The following is a 21,589-nucleotide window of genomic DNA, read 5'->3' on the forward strand; positions in this document are numbered from 1 at the left end:
GGATGAAAAGTTAAGAGCTCACCAAACTGATCAGAGTTCATCCTTAAAGGCAAGCTGCATGAAATCTGTGGTAAACCATTAAATAAATCATCAAGCAACAAATGTTAACTTCATGGCCAAGTCAGGTGATCACCAGCGTCACTAGAGCTGTTTTCAGACACGAAGAAAAGGAGGAAAGCGAAAAGATTGATCACAGAAACAAATATGCACATGTGCCAGAGATAATGAGACAACATTTCTTCTTCAAGTAAGAATATGAGAAACAAGTAGGCAGCATGTGGAGGACAGGGAGCCACAGAAGGAGGGACTATAAAGGAAGAGGATTTTCTGAGAACACAATAGGCTGTCTGTGTCTGTGAGAGAGAGCCTGTTGTACATGGCTCAGAGAACAGATTCATTTTCACCAGAGAAAGACACAAAGAGGGAGAGAGTGGACAGATGAGGCAAACTTCAGCACAAATTAGCACAGGCAATCACATTGGTGTTGTGTTTTTCCTTCATTACCTCTGATTGTGTTATTCTCTGATACAGACTTAAAATATTTCATCTTCATTCAAGCCATGTTCATATTTCCTGCAGCCGCTCTGAGCTCCACACGTCAGACAGGGGCCTGCCGACAGAAAGACAAGGGATATTACAGACCAGCGCTGTGAATGCTCCCTCATGATTGCCTCTGATTGTGAGCACAATCTGTGATACAGAATACACTGATAGCACTGAACATGATTACCATGATTACCCCTATAGCCTAAAAAGAGGATGAGATGGGGCTGTCTTTAGGAGCGTGTATTCTACAACCCCTCACACAGGCTCAGTATCACACTGCACAGCCAGGAACAGGGACTAAAGAGGAGATGAAATCAGTCAGCTGTTGAAGTCCTGGATCCATGAACATTCTGTCTCCAATGTGATGACAATCCACTAGAAAAAAGTACCTAAATCTGTAATCCCCAGTATTTAACATATTATATCTGGTTTATTTGATCTGAAGAAGAACCGAGATGTGTTTGTGTTAGTGAGCTTCAGAAGTGTGTGAGTGTGCATCTTTTTGATACCTTTGGACAAAGCCAGACCAGATGTTCCTCTTCTCCGTGTCCAGTCTATGTTAAGATCACCTAACCTAACCAGCTTCATATTTACCAGACAGGAATGCAAGTGACGTAGTCCACTTATCTAAATCTCAGAAAGAAATCACACAAGACCTGTTCCAGTAAACGCTTAGCTGTGCGTGACACAAACTCCAGAGCTGTGAAAAGCAGAATTTAATGTCAACAATTAGAATTTTATTTTTTCAGTTTTAGTTTGTTACCTAGAACTTAAAAACCCTCCTTACGATGACTATGAGCTCAAACTTTGCTTCGTCATGGCTCACTGAGCACTGAACAGTCTTGGTTTGGTGATGGAGTCAGTGTTGGCAGCTGGCTGGTCAGTTCAGCATCACTGCTGTCATCTCCACCGGCCCTGGAGGATTTCCATACCGCCTACCTTGGCAGCGGCTTATTGGATGAGTGTATATAGATCAACCCTATATAACAAAAAACTCATTATGCCAATTAAAAGCCTTCCTCTCTCCACACCCCCGCTTATCCTGTAAGCGCTGTCGCCTCTTGCATCCTGCTGTAGGCGCCGCGCCTCACTGCCTGTCGGTAATTATCCCCCTGTATTCCGGATGGTTATCACCTGCAGTTGGCCGCGACAGGATGTGCAGAGAAAACCAGAAATCTGAATTTGTCCGTTTTACTCGTGCCGGTGAACATCTGTGTACTTGCTTTGGCCACTTGTGCCCACACACACACACACACACATATGCATGCATGCACGCACGTAGGCACACACACACACACACACACACACACACACACTAAAACAAACAGTCACATGCATCACAGTGGTACCTCCTGTAAACTATGGGACATCGCTTATCAACACACATTAAACACACATGCCACAAACACCTGCTGCCATAGAGACGGATTAAATGTGAAGTGCACAGCGTCCTTTCTGCAGCCACAATACGTTTTAACCTTTAGCACGTTGGCCAAGAAAAACAGGATGTTTTCATTTTAGCCTTAAACAGAGGCGACAGTAGTTTAAATGGAAGTAGTTTTCAGGCAGAAGCCGTATAATTGAGAGGAAAATTGCGGCACCTGAGGACAAAGAGAAACAGGGTCAAAAACAAATTCACTGCTGCATCCACCAAGAAAACATACACTGCTGCAGCTCGCATCCCTTTCTGGCAGCGAACATCGTCATCAGCTAATCCAGCTGCCTGCGGCAGAAGCTCGTGTTTGTTTTTTGTGTGATGGTTCACAAGCAGCGTTTGTTGGCTGTTGTAATCCTGCAGATTAATTTGTTGACGCGGTGTAATTGTCAATGTTCCTTTGAGTGCTTTGCGCTGAAACCCACTGTTCTTGTTGACATTTTCAGTGGTTGTTCCAATGTTTAAAAAAAATCTGATTTAATCTGTGAATTGCATCAAAGAGGGCATTAACATTGCAGTTGTATCAAGGAGATAATGAGCTTTTCACTGTCTCGACTATAAACCAGTTACCAGTGACGATGTTGTGGCTAATCGCTGCACACTAACATGCGTAACAATCTCGTCTAATTTGAAGGTGTACACGTCTTGCACAGTAGACATTTGAACTGAAGCCATGGAATGGGTTACAGCAGGTATTTGTCAATTCATCACAGAGGCTGTTTTCAGACATGCACTGTAGTCCAGACGTTTTTCCTGAAATACAAAGATTTCTGGAAAATATACAAATGAGAATACATCAGGAAAATCTTCAATCAGGAAGATTCATGGGGAGCGAGTGGGCGTTCTAATCAGACGCCACCCCTCGCCAGAATGTTCCGGAAATTGTGTCCGACTTGGACAATCTCCTGCTGCGTTCTTCATATGTGAACCGCAAACTCTGGAAAACTATTTCCCGGACATCTACCAGAGTTCATGTCTGAAAACAGCTTAAGTGTGAGTTACTACCTTCTATTTTCAAACTAGTGTTTTACCAAATCAGGTTACACCATTAAAACTTCAGAGAGGGGGTCGTCAGAGGTCAAATAACAGAGCTTATACTCCATCTAGTTCGAGATCATTCCAGTTGGTATCTTTCATGCATTTCGCTCATTGATACAACCAGCAGGAATTACTCTCAACTAGACTCTTTTGATTCTTAAGTGGCACTCAGGCATCCATTACAGAGTCCACTTTGACAGCAGTGAAAACCCACATGCTCATTGCTATGGTGAAAACGTGTGGTACTCGTAAGCAGCTGGAAGGACCCTCACCCAATGGATTCAGCCTTTCAACAGTCGGTGAGGTCTTTTTTTTTATATATATATAGTTTAATTTTGTCAGCTGCTGTTTATATGGGTGATCCCAGTTTTTAAGTCTACAAGGAAGAAGTGGTTATGGCGCTCAGACAAGACAATTCAAACATGAACAGAGCTGAACTGGTTTAATGGACTGCATACATCACCAGGAGCAGACTGGACAACCACACAGAGGCAACGTTCTCCTTTAATCGGCTTATTGTGCTGCATGAATGTGACAGAAGGTAAAGTGCGAGTGAGAAGGCTCGGGGGCGAGTCTTTCTCACACTGGTTTGTTTTGGAGATTGAGGTCAAAATTCCCATTCAGTGTGCTTTTAGAATATGTTGCGTACGATTGAGAGAGAAGGTGAGAGTCCTCACTGGCTAGACTCTGATCATCACCTTCATAAACTTGTTACAACACAGGCGAGACACTGAGGGGGGAAAAAGCTCCTCCTTTTTTTTTGATGTAAGGTCTGAACATGGCAATGTGCTGCCACGCTTCATGATAACACTGACAAAAACACTGACGAGCATACGACCTGGCAAAAATAAAAATAGGTAAACTTCACTCTTCTCCACTGTTCAGTCATCTCACACAGTGGAATAAATGGGGATTGGTTGCTGCGATTTAATAATCGATTGAGGATCAAAAAACAGGACTGGGACACAATAAATCACAAATAAATAAATAAATAAATACATTAATATATGATAACAAGGGCACAGGTCAATGAACAGGTCTATTAAAATGTGATTCAAGGCTTTCTTCTTAAGACTGAAACCGCAAATCTGAGCTCTTAATTACAGAGCAGGGACACGGTGATAAAAAGGATGAGCAGTTGTGTGTTGCTGATGAATTTAAATGACCTTAAAGCAAAGAGGCGGCAGAATGAGCTCCAGGTCTGACAATTTAAATCCCTATTTAACACCTGCGGCGACCATTACTTTGTCAGGTTGTAATCGTCTGTTGCTCTCATAATGAAGGTTGTGTTTTTTATGGCACAATATGAAAAGATCCACTAGAAGAAAATATGTTTCACGCACACCCCGCTCCTGCCACAAGATGCTATGGGATAGACTTACACAGAGAAACCACAAATAACGTCAATTAATTTCAGAGAATAGTCCACATGTAACCATAACAACAGAGTTGGCAAACAAGCAATACAAAATCACAAAAGTATTGGTTATACACACAAAATGTAATTTAATACAGTCAACAAACCAATTTGTGATGTGTTATTCACCACAAACTATAACCTCATCAAAAGTACAGCGACAGTTCTTTGAGTCTTATTTGTGTAAGAGCCTTCGTTTATCCTTTACTTTCCATACAGATGTATTATTATTATAATTACTAGTCATCATCATCATCTTCACAATCTTTACTAATAGAGCACTTTTGAAAATGAAGATTACAAAGTGCTTCACAAAGTTCAAAACAGGCAGTGAAATGAAACAGTCAAACCATTGGGTTGAAAAGAGAACAAATAAAAGCTAATGTAGTATAAAAACCTTAAAAAATATAGTTCAAAAGAAACTAAAACTAGAAGTAAAATCTGGAAAGGCTTGCCGGTAAAAATATATTTTACAGTAAGAAGGGATTTAAAAGAGATCAGAGACCGAGCTGACCGAATTTCCTCGGGCTAATCGTTCCAGAGCCTCGGGGCCTGAATGCAAACTCTCTGTCCCCTTTAGTTTTCAGCAGAGCCTGTAAAAGACCTCTGCTCGAGTGTTTCATTTAAAGGGGGTTGGTTTATTTCTGGACTCTCCCAAGATGTCCCCTCGAATAAAATGAGTGCAGAATATGTTGTATAGTCTTAGTTATTTTTGAATGTGAGGTCAAAGCACAAAGAAGTCCCTCGATGAATCACAGAAATTAAAATGAGACCGTTTCTACTTCTAATCTAAATAAGACTGAGGTGGAAACTGCTACAACGAACTCAAGTACAATCTTATTTTTGTACACATCACAATATGACCTAAAATATGCAGGGGGTGGGAACATTTCAAGAAAACACCTTTCTGTATGTAAGACTGTTCAGCATCACCACAATATTCGGGCTTGGAGAAATACTTCAACATTTTGGAAAATAGGACTATTCGCTCGGATCAATACCACTCTCAGTTACAGACAAGAGGAAATGAGCTTAGCTAAGCATAAAGACATCAAACAAGGGGAACATGCGAACTTGCATCAGTCCAACCTCACCTCTAAAGCTTACCGATGAACATCAGTGATGAACATCAGTGATGAGTATCCTATCATGCCAGTCCATCTGTGATGACCTTACTATTTCAGACCACCTACTACTTCCTGTGATTTGGCCACCCCCTGTTCCTCTCTGGTTGACAACACACTATTTAAACTTTCTCTTCTGACTAATATGTCCGACCCTCGACGCCCCCTGGCCCCTCCCCCTCAGACCCAGGCGTGGATGCTGCCCGCCCAGTCCAGCAGCCGCCCTCGATACCAGGCACGTGTGATCGGCTGAATGAGAAGCAGGAGCCGAAACCTTCGCAGCAGCCCGCAGAAGACCGCGGCTGCCACGACCACAAGTGGCGACATCATCACAAAGCCCAGGATGATCAGGGCGGAGCAGCTGTTGTCGTCAAGGTAACGGCAGACGGCGGAGGGGGCGTCAAGGACCTATGAGAACAAACAGGGGGGATCATGAGAGGGTGTGATGGATGTTTTGGTTCCAGCAGGAGCTGTTTCTCCTCTGTCAAAAAGCAAATAGGTTGAATTTGTCACTGGCTGGATATAATTAGTGTGTGTGTGTGTCTGTGTGTGTGTGTTTGCATATGTTCAGAAGAAGTGTGAGAATGCGGGTAGTGGGGTATGACAGAGTTTCTCCCAGCCTCCCTCTGGTTCAGATAAGAAGTTGCTCAGAGCTGTCAATCACCTGTGATGGCAAGTCAGAGGGAGGACAATAAAAAAGAGAATATTTCTTTTTTGAAGAGCCGGGAACAGAAGAATGGATAATGGGAGAAGCGAGGGCTGAGATCTGAGTGCGTATGAGGTTAACAGCTGCAGAAGTACAAGGTGATATCCTCAAAAGAGCATGCAACAGGGTTACACACACACACACACACACACACACACACACACACACACACACACACACACACACACACACACACACACACACACACACACACACACACACACACACACACACACACACACAATTTTCTAACAAGCACATTAACTCTTTTTTCTCTGTCAAACACACAATAGCATTCTGACACACTCGAAATGATTTGGTTGTATTTGTTTGAAGCACTTCTGCTTGGCTACTTCCCATTGTACGCTTTTCCAAATGGAGCTTCAACTCCTACAAATGTACCCTAGCAACAGTAGTGTTTAACACACTCTCTCTCTCTCTCACTCACACACACACACACACACACACACACACACACACACACACACACACACACACACACACACACACACACACACACACGAGTGATGAGTACGTTTCCCTCCTCGTCATGCTGTCAGTGTGTATGTGCACAGCTGGTTGCAGGCAACAAATGAGACAGTCTTGCCTCCTCGGTGAGTTCCTCTCTCCATGTTCAGTCGGTCGCCATAACAGGGAAGAACTCTCTGACTGACACCGTTTGCTCCGAACTGACATTTGCTCTGCTCTAATCACGATAACAGTCTTGTTGCATCCACATATTTAGGACGTTGTCTGCATGTTTTCAATTTGTGTTTAATTTACTGCTCTGCGTGTGACAAAAAAATAAAAGCTTCACGGGTCACTGTCTGACAAGCTTCAGCATTTAAGTTTAAGTCATCATCTTGGGCTTGATAACACTAAGAAGCACAAACGGGCCATAAGCCTGAACAGCTTTTTTCAGGTATTGGTGTAGGAAGAATGCTGCCAAGAACACTTTGCCCCAAGGGCTATGATTGTCTGCTTCCTTCAACAGAGACTACAGGTGCCAATATTTATGAGAGAGGATCATTCCATTCTCCAAAAACGACAGGGGCTTACTTGCCTGAACTTTAATAGGTAAATAAAGAAGGGAGTAATAGCAGATTCCTCTTAGTAAATGATTTGATAAAACGCTGTTGTGTTGGGGCAGAGCACTATCCTCCTGAACCTGCAGTGACTGATTTTGGGGCCTTCTGGGGGCATGGAAAAAAGGCTGGGAACACAACACTGACATATTATCTATGGTCTTTTAAAGTTGAATGGCAAACATGTTGGAAAACATTTTTGCAAAAGTTAAATCAGGAGCAACTGGACGTGGTTGTAGATTCTTGAGGACGTTTCACCTCTCATCCCAGGGACAGAGGCAGTTCGTGAACTGAAGAAGACTCTTGGACGAGACGTGAAACATCTTCAAGAATCTGTATTCTACAACCAAGTCCACTTGCTCCTGATTCAACTACTCTATGACCTGGATGAATGAGAATGTCCACGGACAGATGTCTACTCTCTCATCCCGGCAGACACACGACGACATCAGTATTCAGTTGGTGTCATGACCATCTGGTGGATGCGAGATCAATATGCTTCTCTCCCTTTAGCTCTGTTGTTGGTCGCCACCGACTCCTGAAGGACCTATCTGGCTCTTTAGCTGCTAAACGCTTCACTGTACTGACTAATGTCTAACTTTGTCTGCTGTGAAGTGTTGAGCAGGCTGTGATCAGCGGGTTCACCCGGGCCTTTTGCTGAAAACAGCTCGCTGCTGCAGCCGAAAATGATGCTATGAGAGCGGTGAGAGGTAAACCAAACTGTAAAGTTGTGGGTGTGAAATGAAAACAATGAGCTCTTACATGCTGTAACACTCTGTCGAGTGAAGGTACCTGAGAAGGGTCCAGTAACCTGGAGCCTCTTAACAGCCCACACAACAGGAAGAAACAACCCATGCTGTTCAAGGGGGAAAAATGAATTCTAGCGTTATAAATTGTAGGAACATGTGCAGTGCCTGTTCAGAACATGCCTGTTTGGGGCCCTGGTTCCTGATCAGATATATTAGTTGAGCATTTGGCGGCAAAAAAAAAGAGTTTGGTTGTTGTCCGGAAAAGTACTGTCGTAGTGAACTGTCGCAAATGAGCACTGGCCTGTGGATAAAGGCAAACTGCGGCCGTAAGACTCCTGCCCCCACTACAGCACAGAAGAAGAGCGCTGTTCACCTGTTTCTACGAAGTTTATTAATATTGACCGTATCGTGAGTCCAAATAGCACCAAAATGTCCACACTGCACTACCTTGGGCACTCAACGATACACACGCCAAGTGTGAGGCCGATAAAATGAACGATTCTTGAGCTATGTGAACCGAATACGGAGAGGCAGAGAATTCTCGCATTACAGTGTGATGTTAGTGACAGTGACAGGAAACTCGCAGAGAGGTAAAGATGGGGAGTGGATGCAACAGTGGTTCCCTCCAGGGTTTAGATGGGGCGTTAAAGAATTTGTCAATGTTTGTTCCAAACGCCTACAGTCATACAGTCTTTTACGAACTGATGTCTGTATCTTAGCATGCAACACACCTCAGGACATTGTGGGGATTTATACAGAGACAGTTGTTCCAGTATATTCCGTTTGCTCACAGAAGGGTTTGATTTGCTTGTCCACTCCGTTTACTTGACAGTCACATCTTCTGCAGTGGGAATGAGGGAAACTATCTTGTGACATAAAACGGACACTGACACATTTATTGGAACATAATTTGTGGTGAAAAGATAATGTTTCCCATTACTAACTCAGCTATCTCAAATCTGTATCCCATTATTTTTGCACTGTGAATAGACTGTACTCACCACAGTGGTACCTGCAGTTGTAAACAGCAGTTTAAGTTTGATATCATAGTCTTGAACCTCGGCCCGTGAATCTCTGTCTACCTCAACCCAGTATCTGACTTATCATCCAGAGAAGGATTGAGTCAGATGCAATTTTGCGTTCTGAACTTTTTGAGGTCAAATCACTTCAATGGATCAGCTGTCCTCTAGAATGACAGTATATTCCTCTCAGCTTGTTCTCGCTACAAAGATAGAAAAATATCTTTCAAGTTGAGCCCACATCTCTGCTGACTACTCACCCTTGAGTGACAGAGGAACCCGGCGTAGAGCAGCAGCACTGCAGGCAGCAGCACCACAGAGAAGACCAGAGCGAGGAGCAGAGCGCTCGCTAGGACCACGCACAGGTTCCAGAGGATGAGGACTGCCCCGCAGGCCACGCAGCTGCACCTCCCCCTGCGGCTGCCCAACGCACTGCCCCCGCTGTGGGCCACGGGAGGGGGCAGGATCTTCACCCCCTCCCCGATCCAGAACTCCTCCTCTTTCTCGTCCTCACCTGAACCGCCATCGTCCAGGTCAATGTCCACACCACACATCCTGAATAAAGACGAAAGAAAGAGACATCCCATCAGACATGGTGAAATCTGTTCAGGTTGGTTATCAGCCACAACTCACTACAATTTTTTTTATTTTAAGTTGTGTATATTGAAAATATGTATTAAACAGACGGTTTCTAAAACATTAAATCAAACAATTTCCTAGTTTATCATCACTTTCATATTGAGCCACACACCATGTGTTGTGTATCTCAGTGTATCTTTCCACTGCAGACTGGACGCTGTTTGTCTCATGTGCATCTACTTTCTTCATGCATGCAGAATTTTAAAACCTTCAAAGGGACGACACAGTGACACACCGATCAGATAGAGCCATGTCCCCACACACTAGCCCTCTCCTCTTTTCCATCAAGGCAGCCAATATCACTCTCACACACACATACACAAAAACACTTGAGCTGTCTTCCCACCCCTCCTCCGGTCGATGTCATTGATCCGGGCTCCGTCACCAAAGGCCGTGGGCCAACACTGTATCGCAATACGATCCATTTTAAAGTCAATCTGTCACCAACCCTTTAACCTGAGCTGCTGAGCTGCAGAGAGAACCAGAGCTGCTCAGCATCAGCATCATAATTTGACTGGACAAGTGTTCCTGTCCTGAGAGGACAGTTTCAATGATGAAGCCATTCTTTAGGCTCTGGTGGCATATCTGTATCATATCTATATTTTGTTTTTGCATGTTTTAATTATTTTAATTTTAATTTTTAGACTTCTCTACTCAGCTTTTTTTTTTTAAAAAAAAGCTAATTCATTTAATTTTTTATGTTGAAACTAATAAATAATAAAAAGTACATATATGCAAACAATGTGGTGGCCTCATGTCAGATACATCGCATCGTCTTTAAATACCAAGCTTCGAGTGTGAATATTGTTTCCTACCTCCAGGTACAAATCCCTTTGAATCCCTCTCGGTGTGTCTGTTGAATTCCTCTCCCACCGATCGACCCGGAGCGTTTGGTTCCTCTACTAAATAAAAATGTTCTTTGTTTTTTTCCCACAGCAAGCGGAGAGCAGCGCCTGTTGAACCCTGCGTTGCGGAGGTGATGCTGCTGAGGAGCTTCTTCAGTGCGTCCGTGAGGCTGCGACCGACCCCGGGCCGCGCGCACGAACACTCAGTGCGCGCTCACGCGGCCTCATTACAATTGAGCAATAAACAGTGAAAAAGAAAAGACGTATTGTTTTAAATTTGTGACACAGCCCACGCAAAAACACTCTCCCCCGTAATCAAACTTAGAATTAACAACAAACACAATATGGGGGGAAAAAAAACGAAAAGTCAGTTATACTTTTACTTAGAAAGATTATCCTCCTCCACTTGAACACTTGCTTTGACTTCATTTCTTTCATAGTCAACATCCACCGACTATTAGACCACATGTCTTCTTTCAAAGAGCTGCAGAAAACCTGGTTCAAAATGAATTATTTAACAACCTGCTGAACATTTACAACTGCATGTTTGATTGATAGATTAAATGACTTTAGGCTGTGCATTTAGTGCAGAGTTGATCAGTTATCAATACACAGTCACATGTCTGTCACTAGGCCCTGCAGGTGGTATCAGGCTGTCCGGTGACCCTGACCTTAATTTCCTACGTAATTTATAAAGAGAGTTACACTCTCCGAATGTCTGAGCAAGTGATCTTTTCTAAGGTTTACATATGTAAATATATGTCAGTTTAGTCAGATAATCTCAAACCCTCCCATGAAAACTGGAGTAGTGTACTCTTACAGTAACAGCTGGACAACTTTATATACAGATCACCCACTACACCTAAAACTTTACCAGAAAACAGGCTGGTTATTTTACCTGGTGAAAGATGATACGATTGAAAACAAAAGACAGAAATGCTCGATGAAGGGGTTAATGATACAATACACTGTGGTGTGTTCAGAAAAGTCTCCCTCTGAGTTTCTCCCTCTGCAGTCTGCCTCTCACTGACCTCGGAGCATTGTGAGCTGTGTGACTGTGAGATAAGAGCATGATCCATTTGTTTTGCAGCACAGACTGACAGTCAGCCTTTCGCTGCTCAAATGAAATTAAACCGAGCGAGAGACAAAAAAAAGATGGGTGGATATGGGCAAGAGATGACGAGAAATGGAAGAAAAGATATTGTGCGATTGTAGAGATATGTTGAGAGAATGACGGATGATGGGGAGGAGAGATGCCGTCGTAGAGAGTTGGAAGATGTTTGAAATTATGAAAAAAGTTACAAGGTGCACAGTAAATATATTGTAACCTTCTGCTGACATCTGCTGGACGCTCTGTGAACTTCCTGAACTAAATGTAGCATAAATCTATCTATACATCTATCTATCTATCTATCATCTATCTATCTGTTCATCTATCTATCTATACATCTATCTATTCATCTATCTATCTATCTATCTTTCATCTATAATTTATCTATCTATCTATCATCTATCTATCTGTTCATCTATCTATCTATCTATCTATCTATTCATCTATCTATCTATCTAACTAGTAATTACTGCTTGTGATTATTATATATATATATAGTCTTATTTTGCATTTCTATGCAAAAATTCTGCATGTTCATATATATGTTCAAGTGTTTGCTTGGCTGTATAGGCCATTAGCAAAATTGTGTTGCACAACAAATTGGATGTTGACCAACCGAACACTGTTTCAATTTTTTTGTTGTAAAATCAGTGCCAAACTAAATATCCTTTCACAGAAACACAGTGGAGTTTATTAGGAAATAAATTGGAAATTGTAGGCCCATAAAATAAGGTCATTACCAAGGTTTGCGTTCATCATTGCCAATTATTTTTCCATTTTCAATCCTTAATTGAGAGAAATTGTTCTTCTACTCACCCTCTGTTGTGTACTTTGTCCCTTTGGAAAAAAACCCACTGGACTTCACAGAACAGCTTCACATTGTTCGGGTCAGTCTTACCACAGCGCTGTAAATGGAGGTATATTGTTTCTCTCGATACTGAGAGCAGAGAGAGCCCTTCCTTACATGCCTAAGCCCAATCAAGTGTGTATCTTCTGAAGTTAGTCTTCGTAGAATGAAATTCCCTCTTTCTCTTACTGTCAATCTGTCAGTAAACCGTATCTGTAAAAATATAAAGTTTTGCACAAAAAACATTTTATAAATAACATTGATCTTTGAAATGCAACAGTGTGCATAACGAGGACTGTGGATTTTCTCCTTGATCCCTGCCAGTACGACGAGCACCTATTATAATAGTGGCTAATAACTCTTTTAGTAAACATAAAGGCATGTGAGAAGTCATGAATCATGAAAAAAATGGGTAAAATAGTGAAGGTATAGGAGGGATATTTTTTCTCTGTGGCATCCGGTCACAGCATCTCATTAAACTCTCTGGCATCATGTGATCAGATTCAGGCCAATGACACAGTGAGCAGCAGCCATACTTCCCATCATGCATCTCTTCTGCGCTCCAGTATGTGGCACCAACATCTATGAAAAGTTTGTCCATGTCTAGCGCTGGAGGAAAACAAGACCGTGCGTCATGGCCCAAACTCACACAGTAGGCACAAGATCATAGAGATGGCGTTGTGTTTGGAAAAAGTGAAAGGAAGCTGTGAGAATTTCTTTGGTTCAACCCAAATATATTTCCTGTAATATTCAACTGTGACAGAAGACGGGAAAGCTCACTAGTTGTGTGAATCCACAAAGGCACAAGGGCTGTTATCACAACGACAGAATTTATTGGATTAAAAGCAGATTAAAAATAATGAGACTACAACTGATTGACAGACTATAGTGATGTCTTGATGCACAAATGCACATATCTATGTGTTAATCAGCAAACAGAAAAAAAACTGCATACGCTGATGTGTTTGTATGAGTTTATATACAATAGAGTGTGATCTGATAGCATGACTTGGTGAGCGTGTGTGTGTGTGTGTGTGTGTGTGTGTGTGCCTTTGGAGAAACTTATTTTTTCAACAAAAAGTGAAGTGAACTTATTTTCAAAGTGCCTTTACAATACTACAGTCTGATGCAATGGTGCAGTGTGGAGGAGAGAAGACAGGAGAGATGAGCAAATTGACAGAATAAAGAGTCGGACAGGTGACGAACCTACCCTCCGTCTGATGTGTGTGGTAGTGTGTGATGGTCCGCGTGTGTGTGAGTATGCTTGTTATTAGAGTGTGTATCTGAAGGGGGCAGAGGGTGAGACTGAGTTCCGCTCGGGACGTCAGGTAGAGAAGGAGCGTCCAGGCCATTGTCTGCGGGAAACAGCTGCATCAGCGCCTCCTCCTGGGCACCATCCTTACCGCAGGACTGGCAGCTGCAGTGGAAGATCCTCTCCACCAGCTTATCCACATGAGGAGCATCCTCGCTGCCAGGGCACTCCAGCGTCACCTATTCACACACGTCATACATACACACACACACACACAACACACACACACACCACACACACGCGCGCGCGCACACACACACACACACACACACACACACACACACACACGGCTGAATGCTTCTGTTTCATATCTACAGGTACCAAGTCGTAAGCTGTCAAACCAGGTTTACTCTGTGGCCTTGTGTTTACTGTAACTGCACTTTATCCCCACAGGAACTGAACTTTATTTGACCTTGGTCTTAATCTTCCATTTGTTTTAAACACAGGATGGTAGTAGTGTTTTGATTTGCTGCTATTTTTCTAATAATCCTTTTTTTCAATTTCATTCATATATATATATGAATGAAATTGATATATATGACAATGAACAGCAGTTATATATATATATTACTGCTGTTCATTGTCATCACTTCATTTCTGTGACTCTGCAAAGTGAAAATTCTTTCAGGAAAAAAGATAGTGCTGAATGTATTACCAAATATGTCATGCTCTATATAACAAAGTAAATAAAAAAAGTAAAACACAAAAACTGAAAAATACATTATCTTCTCCATAGATAGATAAATATTCTGCTACATGCGGATGGTTTGTTATTGATCCGCCTGCCATCACATTCTTAATTTTGTTAATATTGTATTTTCACATTGTATTTTTATTGTCCCCTTCTGTTGATAGCATTCAATGGAGTAAAAAAAGAATATCTTAAAAAACACAAATATGTCATAAACGGATAATTTACAACCTTCTCCCCCTGTAAATCTTTGGTTCTCCACGCTTCACTGAACTTCCCCTCTTTGTTTCCACTGGAAATTATCATTCAGCAGTTTATCGAGATCCAAAACTAGTGCCAAGGCTGCATGGAGGAGTGTCCCCTTTCACGAGAGCTGACTTTGTTTTGTTTCAAACTCAATTTGGTCTAAAGTCCTGCGTAAACAATCAAAACCAGGCACATAAACATTTCCAGCTAATTAGAAGATGAGACTGTTTGTGCACTCTCTCTGGCCTGTTGCATGCAAAAAAAATAATGAGAAAATTAATTGGGCAGCAGCTATAAGCTCAAAGAGATGCAATCATTTCCTCTGAAACATGAGGTGGCCTCACCTGTGGTCGCCGCCCCGCCCTCCTACCTGGCAGCTTTCCAAACTACATACACCTCACGACAAAGCCTTTCTTATCTCGAGACGGGAATCCTTCAGGCTAAAAGAGACAATGAACTCAGGCCTAAATTAAAGGGGAACCAAAGAAATCCTCTGTTTATGCTTTTTATTTCTTCCCCTCTGCTATTTATTTGGTAGCGAACAGCTGCTTACCATTTTTCATGTCGGAAACTTGTGGTTTATGTGTGAGTTTGACAAGTCATGTTGGTGTGTGCTTGCCACATGGGGTAAAGTGCAATAACTCTTACCACTTCCCACTGTGTCTGGGCCGGCATGCAGGAGTCACAGTGCACCAGAGACTCCGTTGACTGTGGGAACGTGTTGGGGACACTGTAACTGAAACACTGGCCCAGACAAGCTCTGCAACAAGGAAGAGAGAGAGAGTATAATTATATTGTTCCTCCAAACACAATGCGTTTCATTCAGATGCACGGCCAGACGCTCAGGCCCATGTCCGCAAGAGCTGCAGTAAAAAAAAAAAAAGGAAAGAAAAAATGAACTGATTTATCAAGTATGAGGATGCTCGGTAGCCTCAGGCCAAGCAAATCAAATCAATCACAATCTTGAGATTTATTAGAAATAAATGTTCTGTAAATCGCCAGGCAACTTCTGATCAAACATAAAAACCATCATAAATATGCCCAGAATATATTCTCATTCCCCAACTCTGTTAGAAATTCTTCCCATGTCTAAGGATTTACATCTCCAGTAGAAATCAAATGGCCCGAGGCTGAGAGCCACATACAGGGTGAAGAAGTCAGAACGTATTAAGAGACAGACTAACAGGTTTTTCTATTTGGCCTTTTCATTGGATTTTGCAATAATAAGAAAAATATTAATATTGCATGCCTTGACCTTTATTATCAATGCCCGCAGTTATCCATCTATGACTATTTTGCATTTTTGAAAGCAGTTTTCCACCTGAGGAGGGAGCAGATGATTACATACATTTTACAGTATGTTTGCATTAAATCACTGTAAGTAATTTGTTATATTGTATATACACATGTTCAATTTTAATACACAAACGAATGGCTGGATTAGCCATCTCACAAAGGTGTCACATCTGTGTAAGTTTATTACAATACTCAATGACAATTATTATTTTAATTTACAGCACGTCTCAAGCTCGGGAGCACAGAATGATTTCCAGTGCAGGCAGGCGGCGTGAAAAGACAATGACAGGTATGAAAACGACAGCAAAATACAATACACCAAGAAAGACAATTAATCATAAAATCCTCCATTATGTAAAAACAGGTTTAACAATAAAAAACCACGAACAATGTGGCAGAAACACAACAGAGCAGTGTTGTGCAGACAAGGAGAGCCAGTCTACCTGTCGGACAAGAGGGAGAGTCTGTATAAATGAATTTGTAAGACGGGCTTTAAAAGCTGAGACTGCATCATTACACTGGATACAAGTCCGAAGCCGAGGTTTCAGTGCAGCAGGAGCTTGATTTTGACCTTGACCTGGGCTCTGGAACAGGTACGAGAACCCTAACCCCGCAGAGTTCAGAGGCCTTTTGAGACACTATACCAGGGTCTTCTTGTAAGGCAGGAAAATACAACAGTCTATACTGTTGTAGTGAGTTCATTAAAACATGCAAAATCACTATGACAGCATACAATCAGTGCAAACACCCAAATGTGCCTTAGGAATTGAACTGAATCACCAACTTATTGACAGGTTTGCATAATTCTCCCCTTTTTCTTTCAGCTGTACTGAGAGATTGCGCACAGACACAGAGAGAGAGACAGCGGGACAGAGAGGGCCTTCATCCTGACCTGTTTTGAATAGAGCGAGGCTGACATCCCGTGTGCCCGACTATCTGTGTGATGTTCTTGGCTTCGCACCAGGCGCTCTTGTCAGGGAACAGCGCCAGGCGGTTGATGTGTGCAGGCGGTGCCGCTGAATACAGTGCAAACAGTGCGCAGCAAATCTGAATCCTCTGCCACATGACTGCACCTAAAGGGGCAGAAAACCACAGCATGTTGCCGCTCTGTTAAACCCTGTCCGAGACAAAAACACAGTCTAAAATAAATAAAAAAGAGTGCAGGCAAAGTTTCTACACCTCCTCTGGTGTCTAACTGCTCAGATTTCGTCTGTGTTTTTACAGATAACATGAAACATGAACCGTACATATCGCAGATGATGTGGATTGACTACTCCCTAGTGTTTAGCAGCTTGAAAACCAGAAGTTCAGAGTGATTCCTATTTTGTCCAGTTGTCAGGTTTGGCTAATTTGAATGACTACAAGATTATAAGAGACTGAATCAGAGAGGAAAACATCGTTCTGGGTTCACATTGTCCCAGAGAGACAATAAGATATACACCTGAATACCAAGGCTTCCCTGTGCTCTCCTTCACGCTCATCCTCACAAATGGCCTCACCCAGTCACGTCATTTACAACCTACTACATCCTTTTCTCCTGCTGCTCGTGAAAAAAAGAAATGGCCGGTGGTTCACCCAGGTGGACTTCTTTACACGTTTCAGCACTTCCATATGCGTCTGACACGAGTAACCTGACCTTGCCTGCAGAGAATCAACAGAGCCACCCGGGCCATACTGAAGATTTAAAACACTGGAGGGGCAGCAGGGGCGCACATATATATATATATATATATATATATATATATATATATATATATATATATATATATATATATATATATATATATGATTTCTTTTTCTTTCTCTCTTTCTTTTTTGGACAAAACTTCAGGAGTTCAATGAGTACAACAGTGAAAACTGTTGAAGTAGATAATGTGGCATTTACTCCCCAGACTGAACACCCTGGGAACATTGGGTATCGCAAAGTGAGTTACTATTTCACACAATATTGCATCGTAATATGAGAATACAAAAAAGAAACTATACTATCTAAAATATGATTTTACATAACTGTGGCAAATCAATTTTAATTTGAAAACTGTTTTTCTTTCAAATGACTGAGCCGAATAGATCGTAATAGCGGAATGCAACGCGACGTGACGCAGACTTTACCGTAAAGCACGAGGCACTGAACCAAGTCAACGTTAACGTCTGTGTTCTCTCCAGTTCCGTTTCACGACTGCTTCTGGCCAAACAGATGGGTGTCCTTTCTTTCTTTCTTTCTTTCTTTCTTTCGTTTTCTACATTTGTCCAAAACTTAAACATTAATCACAGATTCCACTTTCTTGTTTAGCCCCACACGCCCCACAAAAGAGTGATCCCTTGATGTCCAACAGGCCACAGTGTATTCCTCGACTCCACGACGCTGGCGCAGCTGCAGCCCTCATGTTGGGACGAGTGGGACGTCCACCAGCTGCTGACAGACACTCACTAACCTGCAGGACATGCTCCCATGTTGCACATCAGTGTAGCGATCCAACGTCCTGAAGTCCGTCTCCGGCGGCGGTCGTGGCGGAGACACTCGCCCTCCGTCCCCCGGGCGAACAGCGCGTCGAGCCGAAGACCTGGACGCGGCCGCTCCGTCGGATGATCCCCGCGCTGCGAGGATGATGGTGATGATGATGAAGAAGAAGAAGAAGAAGAAGAAACTGCGAGCACCTCGTGAGCTGGCCCGGTCGGTGACAGAACACTTACATCATCCGGAGAGAGAGAGAGAGAGAGAGAGAGAGAGAGAGAGAGAGGAGCCGAGCGTCCGTCCGACCGCAGGGAGGGATGGAGAGATGGGTTCGGCAATGAGCGCTATCTCATCTGCGGCTCCATCAGCGCAGACCGTCCCTCCCCTTTGTCCTCTTCCAGTGCAGAGTTAAATTACCATGTAGGAAGAAGAAGAAGAAGAAGAAGAAGAACACACACTTTCCAAGTTGTTGTCTTTAGTTGTAGCAGTCGGACGCGGTGCAGCCCGCAGACCGGGGTCCTGCTGCGCCGTCGGGAGACGAAGGAAAACGAGGGAGGAGGGAAAAGTGCTGGGTCCGTTTCAAACGTTCCCCTCAAGTCGGAGCGAGGCGAGACCAGATCAGATTGACTGGGCAAATATGCAAATATGACAAGATTAGACAGATAGGGCACACTTGGTGTGCACACTTAGTCGTGTGTTGACTCATGCAGACACATCTGGTGCAGCTTTGCAATCATGTGTTTTTAGATTTTCAAACTTGAAACATTAATAAAGCAGGTCTAATAATCCGATACAACTGGGGCCCAGATGTTCTCCCTCGACAGGCACATGAAAAGCACCTTTAGTCAGATAAAATAATACGAATAGCAGGTTACTTCGCCATATGCTCATGACACCTTGATCTGATTAAGGGCCTCACAGAATGTTTGACAGAGTCATAAGCAGGAGTTGCTCAAAGGCAGTTCCCTGCTCTTCCTGACCCGTGAGCCAGCCCAGTTTAAATATTATTGAAACAGGAATTTGGGGCATTGACCCGATACCTTTTGATGCCCAATTCATATATGTCAGCCTCCTTTGTTGTTCAAAAGCAATGAGACAGGAGTATTTAAATCATCAAGGGAAAACGGACACTACATAGTCTGAAGGTCCTCGACCCGAAAACTTTAAAGAGAATGTTCAACTGCAGAACTTTCACTTTTAAACATTTCCAGTGAGTAAAACATCCTTCGCCACTGTTTGTGATGCTCTTCGTGATGCCTTGTCTACATGAATGCAACACATTGATGGGTAGTTTGAACTAGCAAGGCCGCATATGAATTATGTTTTCATGTGTAAAATGTTATCAGTGTCTGCTGTAGTGGTGCAAAGAGTACAATAGTCACATCTGTAAATTATATTGTTACGCAAAATGAAGTGTTAAGTACAAGAGCATGGGAATTGTAAATCATGTCTCCAGCTTCTTTAAAGGATGAGCTCCTAGTCTTTTTAAAGGGGCAACAGACGACTTTAGTGCCCCTAGTGGTTCAAGGTGGTACTAGCGCCAGCGTTAGCATCATAGCTAACTCAACGCCAAACGCCTGGCTGCTGTGGCCAATTTGAACAAACAACCTCAGGTTAAATCATAATGAAAAGTTAAAGCCATAAAGTTGTCTATTTCCGCTTTAAGGTAGATAAAAGTGACAGAGTAAATAAATTAGATCAGTAATTATGATTCATCGTGGAGACATTTTTCCGACAGGCATAGACATGTACATGCTGGGTTTAGCTGTCCTGTCACACTTCACCTGTGTCACACACACTCTCACACTCTCACACTCTCACACACACACACACACACACACACACACACACACACACACACACACACACACACACACACACACACACACACACACACACACACCGAACACCGAACACACACCGAACACCGAACACACACACACCGAACACACACACACCGAACACACACACACCGAACACACACACACACACACACACACACACACACACACACACACACACACACACACACACACACACACACACACACACACACACACACACACACACACACACACACACACACACACACACACACACACACACACACACACACACAGCAATTCCTGCACTTCATCCCATCAGTGCACCCTTGCTCACAGGTGTTCACCCTGGCTTGAGTTCATAAGCTCCCCCTATCTGTTTCACGCTTCACTTGCAAACAAATATTTTAATGGACAGGGGATGAGTGACATGGCTTAAATATGACAGGGTTACTCTGTGTCCAATGCGTTGCAGTACACCCGTGTTGAAGAAACGGGCCTTTGAACCCACGGGAAGGAGTTTAATTCTGTTGTGTGCAGGAATGTACTGTATGTGCGTATACTTACGTTACTGAGAAAAATGTTCCTGTGATGAAGAGAGAAGGAAAAATGTGAGTGCGTAACAGAGTGGGCATGCAGCAGTGGTTTCTTTGATGTGAAAAGTGTACAACATGCGTTATGTTCAGACGTGCAAAGTGCAGAACTCACCTGTTAGCAATAACACCGAACTCCAGTCCAGAAACGGCATTCCTCTGCATTCCATGGATTGTGCTTCACTTGGGGGGGTTGGATAAACGTGTGCGCATGCACACGTTTATCCAGCTCGCACAAACAATTCCATTTCTCTCAAAGCAGACCCATCACAACAACCTCGCCAAAACAGACAGCCAAGAGAGATTCCTTCTGATGTGAAGACGCAATTTTTAAACTCAGCAAATACTCTTGTCCAACTTACAACTACAAAACATGGAATACTGTATTTTGGTCTAGAATAAGTCAGATGCATTCCTGTCTTGATATCTCAGAGGAATCTACCCATCATCATAGTCAGAGAAAACAAAATCTATACATTGGAAAACTGGTTGTTCATGTCACACAAATTTTTAAAAAAATAAACCTTCCTTCTATGCATTAGGAAGTGTGTCAAAGTGCCCTTGAGCACGACACGGAACCCCTAGCAGCTCCTGCTACTGCGTCATCAGTGT

At 42.9% G+C, this 21,589-nt stretch overlaps 2 protein-coding genes across 3 annotated transcripts; both read right to left on the reverse strand.

Annotated features, from left to right (window-relative positions):
• Window positions 1-3,446: 3,446 nt before the first annotated feature.
• Window positions 3,447-10,852, reverse strand: LOC118309288 (transmembrane protein 88). The gene is made up of 3 exons (XM_035631221.2): window positions 10,574-10,852; window positions 9,380-9,674; window positions 3,447-5,968 (listed from the first exon to the last, which is right to left on the reverse strand). Exons 2-3 carry the CDS (start codon window positions 9,671-9,673, stop codon window positions 5,741-5,743), a joined length of 522 nt encoding a protein of 173 aa, XP_035487114.1. The 5' UTR covers window position 9,674; window positions 10,574-10,852; the 3' UTR covers window positions 3,447-5,740.
• Window positions 10,853-13,372: 2,520 nt separating this feature from the next.
• Window positions 13,373-19,153, reverse strand: nbl1 (NBL1, DAN family BMP antagonist). Of its 2 annotated transcripts, none has more exons than XM_035631217.2 (4): window positions 18,542-19,153; window positions 16,999-17,179; window positions 15,459-15,570; window positions 13,373-14,052 (listed from the first exon to the last, which is right to left on the reverse strand). In XM_035631217.2, the coding sequence occupies exons 1-4, from the start codon at window positions 18,567-18,569 to the stop codon at window positions 13,768-13,770; spliced, it is 606 nt and encodes a 201-aa protein (XP_035487110.1). In that variant the 5' UTR covers window positions 18,570-19,153; the 3' UTR covers window positions 13,373-13,767. The 2 variants fall into 2 exon arrangements, with proteins under 2 accessions (XP_035487110.1, XP_035487111.1); XM_035631218.2 differs by lacking the exon at window positions 18,542-19,153 and adding an exon at window positions 18,219-18,448.
• Between the last annotated feature and the right edge of the window lie 2,436 nt (window positions 19,154-21,589).

Source organism: Scophthalmus maximus, chromosome 6, assembly GCF_022379125.1.
Source record: "Scophthalmus maximus strain ysfricsl-2021 chromosome 6, ASM2237912v1, whole genome shotgun sequence".
NCBI classification, from domain to species: domain Eukaryota; kingdom Metazoa; phylum Chordata; class Actinopteri; order Pleuronectiformes; family Scophthalmidae; genus Scophthalmus; species Scophthalmus maximus.

What these genes read in the sequence shown, in the direction of transcription:
- LOC118309288 (XM_035631221.2), bottom strand. Translation starts at nt 9,673, where the DNA reads ATGTGTGGTGTGGACATTGACCTGGACGATGGCGGTTCAGGTGAGGAC. An exon ending in GGTTCCTCTGTCACTCAAGG is followed by an intron (nt 5,969 to 9,379) that starts GTGAGTAGTCAG and finishes TTGTTCTCATAG; the next exon opens with GTCCTTGACGCCCCCTCCGC.
- nbl1 (XM_035631217.2), bottom strand. Translation starts at nt 18,569, where the DNA reads ATGTGCAACATGGGAGCATGTCCTGCAG. An exon ending in CATGGGAGCATGTCCTGCAG is followed by an intron (nt 17,180 to 18,541) that starts GTTAGTGAGTGT and finishes CTGCCCCTTTAG; the next exon opens with GTGCAGTCATGTGGCAGAGG. An exon ending in CCTCGCTCTATTCAAAACAG is followed by an intron (nt 15,571 to 16,998) that starts GTCAGGATGAAG and finishes TCCTTGTTGCAG; the next exon opens with AGCTTGTCTGGGCCAGTGTT.